Here is a 16,347-nt window from a genome sequence, read left to right as displayed (position 1 = left end):
CCGATCTGTAAGTTTTTGTATCTGAGCGAGACCCTGACTTATAAATTGACACCACTATTGCATCTTTCCAATCTCGCGGGACAGTACCTTTGTTAATTGATATTTCAAATATACGCACTAGATAGGGAATCATGGCTTCCCCTCCCAATTTTAGCATGTCTCTGGTGATACCATCAGGTCCTATTGATATATGAGCTTTCAATTTAGAGATCCTTCTTATGTCCCTAGGCTTGATAGAAAACTGACCCGTATTTTCCTCAGAAGCTAAGTGTGGTATTATTGTCCTCATCCCAAAAACAGTGGCATAATAGGAATTTAATTTTTCTGCTTTTTCGTTGTCCTTTACGATAAATTGATTGTGGTCATTTTTTAGGGGGAGGCTCGAATAGTTTTCCTTGCGTCGTCTCTTCACATATTTATAAAATTCCCCCCCACCCGTTTTGTTCACCATTGAAAAGTTTATTTAGGTAATTTTCGTGCTCTGTCTTCTTCGCATTGAGCAGTTCTTTCGATAGTTGTGTGAATTTTGTTTGTTTTGCAAAGCTTTCCTTGCACTGTCTGTAGGATTTCCTTAGTTTTCTTTTCAGTTTCCGTATGTATTTATTATAATATTCCGGATCGAGATTGTTTGATAAGCATTTAACCGGGATAAATTTCTGTATTCCTGTTAATATAATCTGCTTGAACTCCACCCAGCATTCATCTACCCTACTGCCCTTTACTACCCATGATGAGTACTTTTCTCTAAGATAATTTTGGAAGCCTTCTCTGTCCACTTTGTTATATTGCAAGATATTTTTGTTCTTTTTTCCGCTTTGCTTGTACTTAGCATTCCATAATATTTCAAGAATTACCGCATCGTGGCCACTAATACCTGGAATCACTTCAATACCTGCGACTATTTCTGAGGGTCTTAAAAGAAATATGTCTAGTAAGGAATCTCCCCTTGTCGCCCTATCTGTTACTTGTATTAAGTTATGTTTCCAGGTGAGTGAGTTTACTAATGACTGGGCCTGACCCATCCCTCCCTCTATTGTACCCTGCCAGTTTACCTGGGGCAAGTTCAGGTCTCCCGCAATGATAACATATTGTCCGCGGATTTGTCTGTTTTCCAACATATCTCTTATTTTACAGAGTACATTCAAGCCTTCTTTCGGAGCCCTGTATAAACCGATGATGTATAATATGTTTTGTGAATAATCATCCACTATGTCTACACCCAAGATTTCGAACTCCGAGTCTTTAAAATTTTTAGTGCTCTGCAGGCACTCTTTTACACATATAAAAACTCCTCCCCCTGTTCCTACACGATCACGTCTGTATGTTACATAATCATTCCTAAATACTTCTGAGTCTGTTACTTCACTGGAAAGCCATGATTCCGTTCCTATTATGACGTCAGGATTATGCGAATCTACTAGGTTTCAGAATTCAACTGATTTATTATAAATACTTCTACAATTGACCTGCAGCACTACTAAAGACTTACCATTACATGACATAATATTTCTGATCCCTGTTGTTTCTGCTGTGGCCGCCGCTACCACTGCTACTATGTGCAAAGTATTAAATTTTTTAGTAGGAAGAAAAACATATTTATTCATTCTATGGCAGTAGTGCATAGGATATCGTGAATTCTTACATTTTCGAAAGAAAGAAATATAATTAAGTTATATATAGTAGATTGTATTATTTGCTGCATCACTATTTAAGTTATTTAATAGAGCAAAAATCTGAAAATCGATATGTCACTAGGAGTTATTGGAGGAACGACGACGATGGCTACAATGAAGTCAAAACAAATGACTCCGTCTATTTAAGGCGGTCTTGACGTTTATCAATATTAATATACAGAGAATATTTTGTGTGTTTGCATGAAGTAATCTCAGAAGCTAATTAACCTTCACTATTTGAAATTTATAGTTTCTCTAGAGGACTGAGGTAAGATGAAAAGAAATCTGTACGCACAGAAAACTTGATATTCTGTCGAAATATTGTATAACTTGATTATTGCAACTTTATTTGGTCCACATAAAATACTCTAATGTTATACACTCATTTTACCATAGAGATCACTGGAGCTGAGTTATTTTAAAAGGTGTTATGAAATTGCATTCCTGTGCTCATAATTTACCCATATTCGTTTCCTGTGTTTCTTAAAATAATATTTATGTAGGGTACCTAATTTCTTTATTTGCATAAACAATGATATACAACCGAGCAAGTTGGCTCAGGCAGTAGCATTTGGGACACGCATTCGGGGGTCCCGGGTTCAAACCCCGTGGCCGACCAATGTGACTGGGGTTTTCATGATTTCCCTTAGTCATAAAGTCAAATGCCGGATTGGATAGATACATGCCATCATTCATCACCGCCTCAATTACCAATGCCAAAAACATTAATCAAAGTCTATAATCAGTTACATGAACACAAGCCATCTACAACACACAATAGAAACAGGAACTCAACAATAGTAACAACGGCCTGCTGATATACCCACACATTCTAAACACGCGACATGACCACAGATGTTAAGGCGTGAATAAAATAAACTTAACAAAAAAAAAAAAGATGCACAGTAAAGTTAACATAAAAATGATCTTCGTACACAATCAACTCTATTAATTTGGAGATATTTATTAAAGGATGCATTCAAGACTAATTTAGAAAAATGTTAAACGAATTATATTTGCACCAAATGAGTGGTCTCTGGACCAAAATGATAGCATTTTAATTATTTAAATACAATTTAAGTTAAGTAGCATATTAAACGATTTATTCTTCTATCAAACACGAATGTTCCCTGGACCCAATGTTCTATTTTAATTATGTAACTACTTTATATTTATTTCTAATAAGTGCAGCGGAGCGCACGGGTACAGCTAGTATATTTAATATATTAATAACAAAACCATATAGGCCTAGGTAGACAATATGTATATGAAATATTCACACACTACTACAAACTGAAGACTGCATATTTTTGGACGATTAATACTTCCCACTCCGCTCGGCTCAGCTTGGCTGTAGCAACAAAAGAATCTACCTGCAACCCCCCCCTCCCCGCACCGATGGCAAGAATACCTCAGGTCCCAGCGCTAAACTCGTCAGAGGAAGACAGTACTCTAGAAGACCTTGCTTCCTGATGTTCTGTCTGCTGAATGGAAGAATATTCATCTCAAATTCGTTGCTGCATATCACCCAGTGTTGTAGAAATGTCTTTATAAACAATTTCCTTTATAATTCCTCAAAGAAAAAAGTACAGTGACATAAGGTCAGGATATCGAGTAGTTTATGAATGAACTGACTCTTTTGAATTGCAGGTACATCTTGGTATATACGATAGATATGTTCTGCATAATTGCTGTGTAAACTAAATTCGCGTAAAACGGGAATAATTTTATATGCGCAATATAGGATTAGATTCTCACATATTCACAAATTTAGCATAAAATAATAGGGACATATAATATTTATATTAGAAACAACCACTATTATCTTCCTAAAACTTAATATTAATGGAGAAATTCAAAATAATACACTGACAATATTTCTAAATATTTTCATATTTTCATTTTGTTGGTAATTCCAAACCCATAATATTTCTAAAGCTGAAACTCAAAATAATATACAAATATTTATTTTTGAAAGTTCTACTTCACATTTCAAATAGCTTCTGGCTCATCTAAATCAGTATATTCTGCTGATGTTGTAGTCAGCCCATTCTGATAGATTTCTGATGTGCCATATCAGTGTTGTGGTTGAAGTGTTTCCACAGAAGCTTGATGTTCGTTTGAAGTGTCGAATCATTTTGTGAAAAAAGTTTAATTGCAAATCAAGCGTTCACGTATAACTCCCTGTAAAGTTGATTTGAATAATTTCGAGGGAAAAATTGTTCCGGGGCCGGGCATCGAATCCGGGACTTTTGGTTAAACGTATCAATGCTCTACCAACTGAGCTACCTGGGAACTCTACCAGACACCGATCCAATTTTTCCCTCTATATCCCCAGACCTCAAAGTAGGCTGACAACCATCAAGCAACCAACATTGAATGCACACTAACTCTGTGTGACTTAAATTGTGGTTTTTTGTTAACGAAAGTGACGTGTATTATGCTAATCAAACTTTCAGGTATAACTCCCTGTAAAGTTGATTTGTATAATTTCGAGGAAAAAATTGTTCCAGGACCGGGCATCGAACCCGGGATGTTTGGTTAAACGTACCAATGCTCTACCAACTGAGCTACACGAGAACTCTACCAGACACTGATCCAATCAAGTGTTTGTCGACTGTGTAGTTTTCTTCACCCTCTGGTTATAGAGTGCTTTGTAACATTTCAGAACATGATCAAACTCTCTTCACTTTAGCACTTATCACCGACTCAGGATCACGGTCTGCAAAAATTGTCATTGCATCATTGATCGTTCGGAATGTTTCAGCTGTATTTTTTGTTGTAAGCTTTCTTACAGGGTGAGTTTCCTAAACTTCTGTTTCTTCCTTGTTATTTTCCTTACTGATAGCTATCAGATCCTCGGAATGAAACTTCAGAACCTCACATACATTCTCTACATCAACATGGCAGTCTCATGCCATGTACGCTATCTCTCTTGTTGCATCAATGCTGATGTCACTGTCCACTTCATCTTCTGGAACCGATACAGTATAGGCCATAGTTTCCTCCATACACCATTCATACATTTAGGAATGATAACATTCGACACGTCTCTAATTGCATTCGAATGTTAAACTGTTGCCAGAAAGACTTGATGGTAAGGTTGTCACTCGAATCACATCTAGTTGCGCTTAACTTGATTAATGAATGAACAGTTTTTCGAATTGATTCCGAATTGTCACGAATAGTTCTTACAGTTGATTCACAAAGTCTCAAAGCACGCTGAATAACATGGATTGTGTAGTATTGCTTCCACATAGAATTAGATGGCACTATTGGGATTCAAATATGAATCACGTATATATGATAACGAAACCGTGTGTAATGGGGTCTAACCTGTACTATCTCATTTGAGTTGTAATAAACTGTTTGTTACTTAAGAGCTGGTCATCCACAGAAGAGTCAGTGATTCATGAACTGTAACCATTGGCCAATGGTGTGCCTTAACTATAAAATGATAGTTGCCTTTGTATAGAAGTCAGCTTTTTCAGTAGTACTGCACATGATTATGGACACTGATGTACCAAGGGTGTGTGCATAGACTGCTTCCTTTTATGGTCACTAGTCCATTGTTTATTAAGAAACTTTAATGTATTGGTTGTTCGTTAGTACTTGAGCTCTGGATTTTGGTCGTACAGTGGCACACAGCACATTCAAAGAAAGAATGGAGAAATCTGTCATTTACATCTCAGTAACGGACCAGTTGTATCATATTGTACGGTATTCATAATTTAAAAACATGAATCAAATATAATCACATTTTCACCTCGCTATCGATATATACAGGGTTTATATGTGTTATTCAAACTGAAAGAGTAATAGACACAATGTATGCACTCTCGTTCAGAAAAAAAAAAGTTTTGACACCCTTTTTGTAGTAAAGATTGTGCCTTTCTGTTATCACATGTTCTACCTTGAGAACTGCTCTCTCAACATTGTGAAAGAGAAAATCTAAAATGAAGGATATAATAAGCCTACATGAAGTGTGACTTAATCAAAGTGAAGGAAGGTTTTATAATAAATGATGATTCATGATGCATTTCAGTTTTATGATGAAAGATTTATAAAAGAAATCATCCACCTTGTAATGAGAGTGACCACAGGAATCCAGAACAATAATAACAAAGATTTTACAATTTTGAAGACAATTAACGTACATAGTGCATACAAAGACAAATTATTATTATTATTATTTATTTATTTATTTATTTATTTTGCAGTGCTGATCTTTCAGAGGTTGCTCATACTGCTGTTTGTTCTGAAATATCATAGATATGTGACTTTCTGTCATCAAGTGAACTGTCTGCAGTCACTTTCTTAACACAAAGAACTCCTTAATAATTGTTATATTTGTTTACACACCACATGTCTTGTCAAATGCAGATCCAACAGAAAGGACACCGTAACATTATCTCTTGATATATGAATTGAAGCATTTTGAAAATGAAATAGTTCCACTTCATTCTGCAGGCTGTCATCTACCTACTAGCTCTTATGAACGTTGTGACTCTTTGAACCAGCTGTTTTGGATAAGACTCGTTTGGAAGGATGAGGGAATGAACTATGAGGATCATTCCAAAAGGAATGCACTACATTTTTTTTTAAATTTCAATTTTTATTCTACACCTTTGCAATTTATGGAGTTTATGGAAGCATCCTTCCCACTTACATTCAAATTTAATTCAACCTGTTCCTATGAGTGGCGCCATCATAGCAATCCTTCAAGATGGGTGCTGCACTTGACATTCGTCAAAAGCAGCGTGCTGTTCTATTGTGAGAACGAGACAGTAGGAAATATTCACAAGAGGTTGAAAAAGATGTATGGCAGTGGTTCCCAAGCCAGGAAGGTCGTGTAAAAAGCTGAGAGGAGTCGTGAGATGATTTACAAAATAAAACAAGAAACGCTATATTAACATACACTTCCTGTGTGTCCAGGAACATAAACAGCATTTAATATAAAAATGAAAATAAAGTTTTAGTAGTTATACACTAAAATAAAACGTAATTTTAATGCGACAAATATGCCTGTTTTTCAGACAGTAACTCTCAACTTTGGTCTCTGTATTCAATTTACACGTCATAGTGACATCACTTATATTTCTCGTTTTTGTTTCAATGGCAATCATAGACGAGAAGTTTATTTTGCAAGAGCTTCTTTTGCAAGCTCGGTGTACTAATGCATTCTTTGGATTTAAAATTGATCTTGACTCTGTGAAAAAACATAGTTTCAACATTCCATCAGTAGGTACATATATGTACATATTTAAATAATTATTTTAAGCAACTATCTAAAATCGGATTTAGTATCCATCACTGTTATTTAGAATTGTACAAACTTAATTGAATGTTCGCAAAAACAAATTCAGTATTTTGTCATATTATATGCAGCTAAATTTTTCACGAGTCCTTTAATGCACTGGAATGCATCAGATTCCTTTTGTCAAGTGATGTCAACCAGAAATCAAAGTTTTTAAAAAATACCTTAATTTTATTCCTGCTATTGTTATTATGTTAACATCTTGGCCTTTTCAAACTATTATTCAAAGTGTTCGCGTAGGCTTCCACAGCTGGTGTACATGGTGTGTGGATAAGCTTCAGGGCTTCTACCGCGTTGTCTTGGTGCTATTGGCTGACGTTTCGACCGCTGTGTTGTGGCCATCTTCAGAGCAGTTGTTCGATAAGGAAATAGTCTGCCAGTACTTATATATATAGTAGTCTCGATGGGGGGGGAGAACCTACGACCTATCACAGCAAGTACTCCCCCATCGAGACTACTATATATATAAGTACTGGCAGACTATTTCCTTATCCAACAACTGCTCTGAAGATGGCCACAACACAGCGATCAAAACGTCAGCCAATAACACCAAGACAACGCGGTAGAAGCCCTGAAGCTTATCCACACACTATTATTCAAAGTGTTGAAGTGTTCGAAAATATCAGCAAAGTAGGCTGCTAGAAATAATAGTCATGTAATATTTCGTGTTGTTATTGCACTCTGTTCTATTTTGGTCATTCTTTTGGTGGTATGCACTAATTTTGAGTAAAATAATCGTTGTTTTTAATTTTACAGGGACATTAATTTTTCGAATGGGGTTAAGTTCAGGTGAAACTTGGACTCTCACTTTGGGAGAGGAACTGAAGTTAAGGTGTTCGGGAATAATACTTAGGAAAATATTTGGAGCTATGAGGGATGAAGTTATAGGAGAATGGAGTAAGTTACGCAGAACTGCATACATCATATTCTTTACTTAACATAATTAGGAACATTAAATCCAGATGTTTTAGATGGGCGGACATGTAGCATGTATGAGTGAATCCAGAAATGCCTATAGAATGTCAGTTGGGAGACCTAAGGAAAAAATACCTTTTGGGAGGCCGAGACGTAGATGGGAGGGTAATATTAAAAATTAAATTGGATTTGAGAGAGGTAGGATATGATGGTAGGGACTGGATTAAACTCCTGACAATGTGCAGTGTGTTAACAACATGGTTTTGGCTGACAAACACGTAACAGTGAAAGAATAGGAGAAGCAAGTTTATGCAGAATTTTGAAACAGTTGCCATTGAAAATGCTTTGTGCTACTAAGTGGTTTCCAAAGATGTTGACAGAAGCCAACAAAGAAACCCGAAAAACAGTATACGGAGAACTTTTGGAACAGTACAGGAATGGTGGAGATGACTTTCTTGCAAGAATTGTGACAGGAGACAAAACATGACTGCACCATATTGAAGCGGAGATGAAGAGGCAAACAATGGCATGGCATCATGCAAACTCACCCAAGAAGAAGAAATTCATAACTGTGCCTTCGATAGGAGAAGTTATGGCTAGCTACTGTGTTTTTCGATTTAGAAGGGTTCTTGCTTGTGGACATCATGACACACAGAACCACTATTGATTCTGTCACTTATGTGGCAACCCTAAAGAAACTTCAAGCTCAACTGCATCGTGTTCGACCACATTGCCAGAAGCAGGATGTTTTGCCATTGCATGATAATGTCCGACCACATATCAGTTACAAAACCATGGACCAGATCAGAAAACATGGATTGACAGCATTGAAACTTCCTCCTTAAAGCCCTGCTCTGGAACCATATGATGATTACTATCTCTTTGGTAAACTGAAGGAATCCCTTTGCGGAACGAGATTTGAAGATGAAGACTTCCTCATGAATACTGCTAAACAGTGGCTGATCAGTTAATATTTATTGCTCTTCTTACTTATATAATTGCACACAGTTCCCAAAGTCATGCCTTTTGGAAGCCGTATCTATGAGGGATAGATTATCAATGTAGTGTCAACAGGATGACTATTCAGCACATAATGTCCACCATATATGTGCTGTTCTCAAGGATAGTGTTTACGAAGACCTCTCCACAGCATCAGAAGATACGCAGCAGCGAATCAGAGATTCATCTTCTTCTTCCATTCAGGAAACGTCTTCTAGAGAACCACTTCAATTGTGTGTCAGTGTGAATGATCAGTAATCACTTGGAATATCTTATGTGAATTTCTTTCATTCATTTCTTTTCCAATTTAGAAGATAATATTTTGTCAGTTGAGTTTCTGTTTAAAATGGGACGATGATGACATTGCTTATATCTTGTAAGGAAATAAAGAGCTGCAAAACTATATTTCTGAATTTAAAGTAGTCCCTTGTTATAAAGTGACGTAACAAATTTTAATATGAGTTCAAAAACAAGAATTGAATTAAGAGTTAATAAATTAACACATGAATGTTGTCAGTGTGAATTGGTAAGAGTGATCAGAAGGGTGGATATGAGTTACATTTGAATGTGCCCTAGCCCACCAATGCTCCCCTACTGGCACAGCCTCTGTGTCTTCTTTCACTCCTTGTCAAAATGGAACTCTTAGTATGCATAATGAATTCCATTTTACCAGTACATGCATATTATAAATGGGATGCACACTGCCAGCCTGGTAGGGTGTAAGAAGGTCACAGTGAACTTTGTCTGAAGACAATGGATATCAGTAGCTACCATATGTTCAAATTAGATATATTTTTCTGAGAAAGAATCATAAATGTCAACTTTATTCATAGGCGCCAACTACACATGGGCAAGAGTGTGTGTGCCCCCAAGGAAATCATTGCTAGGGAACATCACCTCCAAGGAACTCACCGCTGGGGATAATGCCCTATGCATTGATTCCTGTACATTTTTCCCAATCTGTAATTCTCAATGCCAATTTTTCCCAATGTCTTTTTACCAAAGATGTTTTTCTCAAACTGCAATTTCCCAAGACTAAAGTTCCCAATTCTTAAATTGGCCATTTTTCCCAAAAGTCATTTGCATTTGCATTCCCAAAAAATTCAAACAACATATAATTTTCCGAAATTGTTTATTTAGAAATGAAACAGTTACAAACAGAAGTTACGGCCAATGGATCTTAGATAATCCAGAGTTCCGTTATCTTCTTTGTACTGATTGTAATCAAGTACAATATTTCTTATTCTTTCGTTCACACGAACGCACTTTTGCTTAAGCTTTTCCTTAACAGATTGACCCAGTGACAGTTAAGCAATGGGTGCTTCAGTGTCTGCCTGTTTCTTTTGAAGTATGACAAGGGTATCATGGTTTCAGCGCCATCTCGTGTACTTGTTACCAGTAAAAATTTGGCAGAATATGTTAGGGAGAAGTTTAGAATGTACCATCTATAAATCACACATTCGATTGTATTAGCAGCTCTAGATTTATTTTAGTCGCAAAAATTGTTTTATTACTCACGAAAAATTTGTCACAAGCTAGTATCATCTTATAACAGTTTGAGATTTCCTCTAAATCTTCTAAATTAATTGATTCTGTAGACAAGTCCCTTCTCCTAACACAGCGTAAAGATTTCTTCAGATTTTCTCGATCTGGGAGATGGCTTAAAATTCCCGATTCAACTCTTGGAAGTTCTGCACGAATAATTTGTGCAGGAGGTATTTCTGGGTGTTCAGTTGCAATTCTTGTCATTTGTTGAGCCACTCCTTGTGTCATTGCAGTAGCTCTGCATTCCTATCTTCGAGAGCAATACTAGTAATCTTTGTTTTTTTTTGTGTCTCTTCTATAGTTTATGTGTCCATTAAGTACCGTACTCATTTCTTTCTTCCTGCAGGTGAAATTATAATTTTTGCCATAATTATACTGGAATTTTGTATTACATTACACCTAAATAGCATTACCATGGATACTCACTACAATATGTACTTGAAAAAAATGGATTGGGAGAAATGACAATTAGGATAATTTAACAGTGGGAATATTAGATTGGGAAAATTGTCCTTGGTACAAATGTTTTGGGAGAAATGGTCATTGGGATAATGCATAATTGGGACTATCAGATTGGGAAAAATGATTTGGGAAAACTGTCTGGGAATGCTATGCATTATAAAATTAGTATTAAACATAAAATATATCAAGATATATGTGAAAAGAACGTGGACTGCCTAACTGTAACCATTTCATAAGTCTCAGTTATATGCATTCTGTCTGTGTTTTATTAGTTCATGATTTCATCATTATCGTGAGCTTTACAAAGGTTTCTTCTATAAACATGCGTGTTGACGCTGACTGCATGCTTTGCAAATTTTGACAGAAGATTCAGAGATATAATGTCCTCATTAATGCAAAAAGAAAAGATAGGTACTGAAAACACAACATCAATTAGATCGTTGATGAAATCAAGAGAGGAGTAAATTGAAATAAGAGTGTCCGTCATCAATCAGTAATTAATTGTACATACTTTCTCACATGGTTAATTCTAAGAGTTTCTAGAAGATTCCTGAGACTAAGATCAAAAATAGGGAGTGTATGGCCGAGAATTTGAAGGGAATGTCAGTGACATAATTGGAAATTTGGTTGTAAGGTATTTTCATATTTTTCATTGTGATTTCCCTAAGTTTCTTATGGATGATGGTTGGTTATTTATAACTATTTTTTTATTTATGTTCTGAAGTTTCTAGTCTCATAATCTTTCGCGTATTTTTGGAACAATTCTTAGAAGATAATGCAGTTTGCTGCCAGTCAATCAGTGTGTCTGTCTGTGAATCTTACTTGACAATTCGTTTGTGCATCTAAAATTTTTTCTGAATCCCTTAAGGACAGCACTGTAGCATAGAGTTGCCATTCATCATGTTTTTTCATGGGCCAGCTCTTACTTTTTGGTAAAATGTCCTGGTGTCCCAAATTAATTCCAGTTATCCTGCTTTTTATTTGTCTTTCCAGAAAATAACAGTGAATTACAGATTTTATTCCATTTTTAAATATAACCATGTAGCTATCACTCCTGATGGCCAGTACATGAAGTGCTGTTGGTCAGTTTCTAATACGATATTGGCAGTACTTATGGCAATGCTCTTTTATTTTCATGCTTTTGTTGGCAGTATTGTTTAAAGATGCATTTTTTTTTTCAAGTATAGGGTAGTATGTTTATGATTTATATTAATTTTCTAAGCAGAATCTATGTTAATAAGTGTATTTTTATACCAGTACTGTCTTATTTAAAATGAAACATAGACCTATGTGGTGATTTATTTTTAGTTTTCTTAATTCTTAACATGTCCCTTTTTTTACAAAATGTCCCAGATTTTTAAGTGAAAATTTGGAAATGGCATTATTATTATTATTATTATTATTATTATTATTATTATTATTATTATATATATACATATATTATGAGAACCCTCCTGTAACACTATATAATTTTTCTAAATCTGACACTCGTCGAAATTGAGATCAGTTACATTAGCCAAAACTAGGGAGATTAATTTCTTCAACTTCCTTGTAATGATATTAAACATTAAACAACACACAAATAGTAGAGTCTTCACTGATCAATATCTATTATACTTAAAAGGAAGGCTCACCAAGTGATAATGGATTTTCAAAACGATTTTTTCTCTATATGTTTCATTTGAAATATGAAATCTCACTATAAATTTTTACATCCGGAGAAGACCTAGCCTTCGAGATATCATTTTTCAAAATAATTGCTTGACACTCATAGAAGTCTCATATCTCAATTGCCATCGTGGAAAATAGAAGTTTATGCATTGCCCTTAAAATCAGGGAATCTCATGAAAATTCACCTCTTCAAGTAGTTTCAAGAAGTATACTTTCCATTTGTCAGTGATCATAGCAATCTTTTTGTAGACTCATGGACCAGTTAACGAGATAAACAGGCTATAGAAAGAATAACTCCAGAAGTTAAAACGTTGAAGTGTTAATAATTCCAAAGCACACAACTCCAATTGTTCAGCCTCTTGACATTTAGGGCCTTAGAAAAATTTCATTCGGAAGTTCTCTGATAGTGTTTTGTTACTTGACACGAATGTTATATTGCATCAGAGAGATAATGTGATAAAATTGCAGTCCTTAACACATTATCAGTTTTCATCTCCTCTCTCTCCCTCCCTTCCCTCTCCCCTCTCTCTCCACCTCTCCCTCCCCAACCATCCCTCCCTCCCCTCTCCCTCATATCCCTCCACCCCCTCCACCTCTCTATCTCCCTCCCTCTCTCCCCACCTCTCTCTGTGTGTGTTTTTTCCCCAGTGTGTTTTGAGCATTTTTACAATGATTTCCACTACTGTGATCATGTGAATGTTTTCAGGTACAGTATGCTTACATTTTTTTATCATTTCTTCATATACTATTCTATAGTCAATTTCATGAATATTATATGTCTGATATGTCATTTTCATAACTTATATTATTTAAGGAATTTTGACAGTATGGTATGCAGCTAGATGAGATTTGTTGCCTGATAAGTTTAGCACATAGCACTTTTGCATTAGCTGTTATAGCTCCAGATTGAATAATTTGAAAAAAATCATATCTCAAAAACGAGACCCTTTCCAGATGTAGAAATTTATAGGAAGGTTTCTTATTTCAAATTAAACATATGGAGGAACAGTCGTGAAAATCCATTATCCTTGGTAAGCCTTCCTTGTTGGCCGCTGAATTAATTTTATTACAAAATATTCATAGTTTGTTGGATAGTCCAGTAATGGAACAAATAAGCAAAATGACGAAATGGACTCTATTTTCTTTTAACAATAATAATTGTAACCAACTGTCCAATAATTCCTTCACATGCCTTTGTTCGTTGATGGTTGTGATGTGGGAAACATTCTGTCTGAGGTCATAATTATTGCTGCCATGCCATTGTGTTCACAATAATAGAATGTTTAGCTGTTTTTCATCGCAATTTATACAAACTTAAACATAATAGAATAAAACATAAAAAAGTAATATATACTAAAGCCATATTTCTGAATAACTTGTTTATGCTATTTTATTTTGAAATTCAATATGATGCTCTTGTGTCTTTGATTGGATAATACCATAAAATAAATTTATCTTGCTGGTTTCTTGTGTGTTTGGTCATTTATATTCCCTACTGAGTTTGTTTCCAGTTCATCAGCATCATCCAAGTCTGGGTCTGGAAGTGGTAGTGCATCTGACTCAGATAAATCATCTCCAGAGAAGAGCAGTGAACCCAGTCCCTCAAAACCTAACCATGGCAAGTCACGACAGGTTGCTTCTGAGCTTAAGCAGGTAAAGAAGAGTGCCTCTTCAGCAACCAAACAAAATACAGAGGTAGGAGGCAACGTAAAAAGGATTCGTGGTGCTTTGTGCTGCTTTAATTTATACTGTGCATGGGAAACGTGGGGTTCAGGACAGTAAATTAAAAAGGTCTCCTTTAGGCCTGTGTATAAATTCATATGAGGTTGAAATGAGCACTAATGTTTTCATCACAGTGTTACTCAATGAAACATATCCACATTCAGAAGGTTTTATGTTGAATTATACAGGGTATAACTGAATGCATTTTGAAAACTGTAAGGAATTATAGGGAAGCCAGATAAAAATGCACTAGACTCTGACTAATCCGGCCCTCAGTAATCCAGCATCCTTCTAGTATACTTCCTATCACTTCTACTGTAATAGTTTTCTGGAAAATTTGCACCGGTGTATATTTATACACTATATACTTACACATGTGCTGGCCATGTGTGGAACTTTCTAGTTTCGATTTAGAAGTGCAAGTGGAGTGGTTGGTGCTTCTTATAACATTAGATTTAATTACATTTTTAAGCACTCTCAGTAAACCGGCACTATTGCTAATTTGTCACCCGTCTGTGCAAGGACTGGCCGGATTAGTAAGAGTCTGCTGTACCTGTTAATCATAAGCATATAAGTACATATGTCTCCTTGACAGGTTTATTTAAACAAACATTCTGTTTTGTCTTACATCATTATTTTCCTTTCCCTTATTTATATTTACAATAACTGTTCGAAATGGTATCCACAAACTTTAATGCATGTCTGGCAGTGATGCAACATATCTGCGCACTTTCTCGAAGAACCTGAATCTCTCCACAGCCTGCTACAGTTTGAGCTATTAGATCTTCTTCTGTATAACTGTGATCTCATAAACCAGAGTTTTCGGAAAAAGTCCACTGGAGTAATATCAGGTGAATGAGGTGGCAAGGCGAAGGTCCTCCTCTACCAATTCACTCCTCTTGAAATGTGCCTATTAGATGTCTGCAAAACGAAATGGACTGAGGCCTGATAGTCGTCTAGATGCGCTAGCAGTACTCAAACACAGAAGTCCTACAAATTCTCAGTTCACCGCAATTTAAGTAAAGTAAATGCTGCCACATTATACTGATTCACAATGCACACAGACAGACTAGTAACAGGTGATGTGTAAGTATTCCACTCTATGTATTTAAATAGTGGACATATAAGTGACCTTCGAATATAATTCAAAATTATGTAAAAGTTCCTTGTTCCCCCTCCCTCCTACTGAAAAATAAAAAACGTGTAAATAAATGTTCAATTTAATCACATTTTTCAACTTACATTCACAGCTCTGATATTTTTTCTGTAGAAAATTTCTTTTAACAGTACTTATTAGAATTAGAGTCTGGCTGGGTGGAAGAGAAAGCCAACTGGCCTTAGCTCTGCCAGATTAAATAAATAATAATAATAATAATAATAATAATTATTATTATTATTATTATTATTATTATTGTTGTTATTTGACGAAACTATATAAAACGGTACTTTTAAATGGTTACAAAATTAAACACACAATAAACACTAAATAAATACTACTCAGAGGTACATTTTTTATTTTGATTGCTACTCATTTTCCTTAAGCAAGAAAGAATAAGATAGTTTTCTTTGTTTCATGCTCACTCCATTAAAAGTGTACACTTCCTTCCGGAAATCAATCAGAGAGAAGCTACACCATTATCTTAAAAATTGCATGAAGTATTTGCGTACAAATTGAAACTGGAGAATTATCTACAGCACTGCCACCATCCATGTTATCAAAGTCATACTATCATTGCTTTCTTCTCCTTCAGCTTGTTCTGCAGTACCATCCTCATCTAGATATCCTGATGCACACACTTCAGAAACAATTTCAATATCAGTTTGTTCTCCACAAATGGTTAGGTTGTCATAAACTGAGCATAGGAATCAAAGTGAATACTATCAGGCAATACGAAATCCTTCTGAAGCAGCCATCAGCGTAGCTCTATTGACTAAGGCGCTTGCCTGCCGATCTGGAGTTGTGCTCGGGCGTGGGTTCGATTCCTGCTTGGGCTGATTATCTGATTGGGTTTTTTCCGAGGTTTTCCCCAATCATAAGGCAAA

General features: G+C 35.7%; 1 protein-coding gene across 4 annotated transcripts in view; it reads left to right on the top strand.

Annotated features, from left to right (window-relative positions):
* Positions 1 to 16,347, top strand: part of Chd1 (chromodomain-helicase-DNA-binding protein 1) — a 150,216-nt gene that overhangs the window by 20,824 nt on the left and 113,045 nt on the right. For 2 of the 4 annotated variants that reach the window (XM_069827180.1, XM_069827178.1), the window contains exon 3: positions 14,094 to 14,277. In XM_069827180.1, coding sequence (XP_069683281.1) covers positions 14,094 to 14,277 — 184 coding nt within the window. Of the gene's footprint in view, positions 1 to 7,774; positions 7,888 to 14,093; positions 14,278 to 16,347 lie in introns of those variants that run through there. The other 2 variants (XM_069827181.1, XM_069827179.1) reach the window with 2 other exon arrangements.

Source organism: Periplaneta americana, chromosome 1, assembly GCF_040183065.1.
Source record: "Periplaneta americana isolate PAMFEO1 chromosome 1, P.americana_PAMFEO1_priV1, whole genome shotgun sequence".
NCBI lineage: Eukaryota > Metazoa > Arthropoda > Insecta > Blattodea > Blattidae > Periplaneta > Periplaneta americana.
The sequence above is the reverse complement of the archived record's forward strand: the minus strand, read 5'-3'. Positions and strand labels throughout refer to the sequence as shown.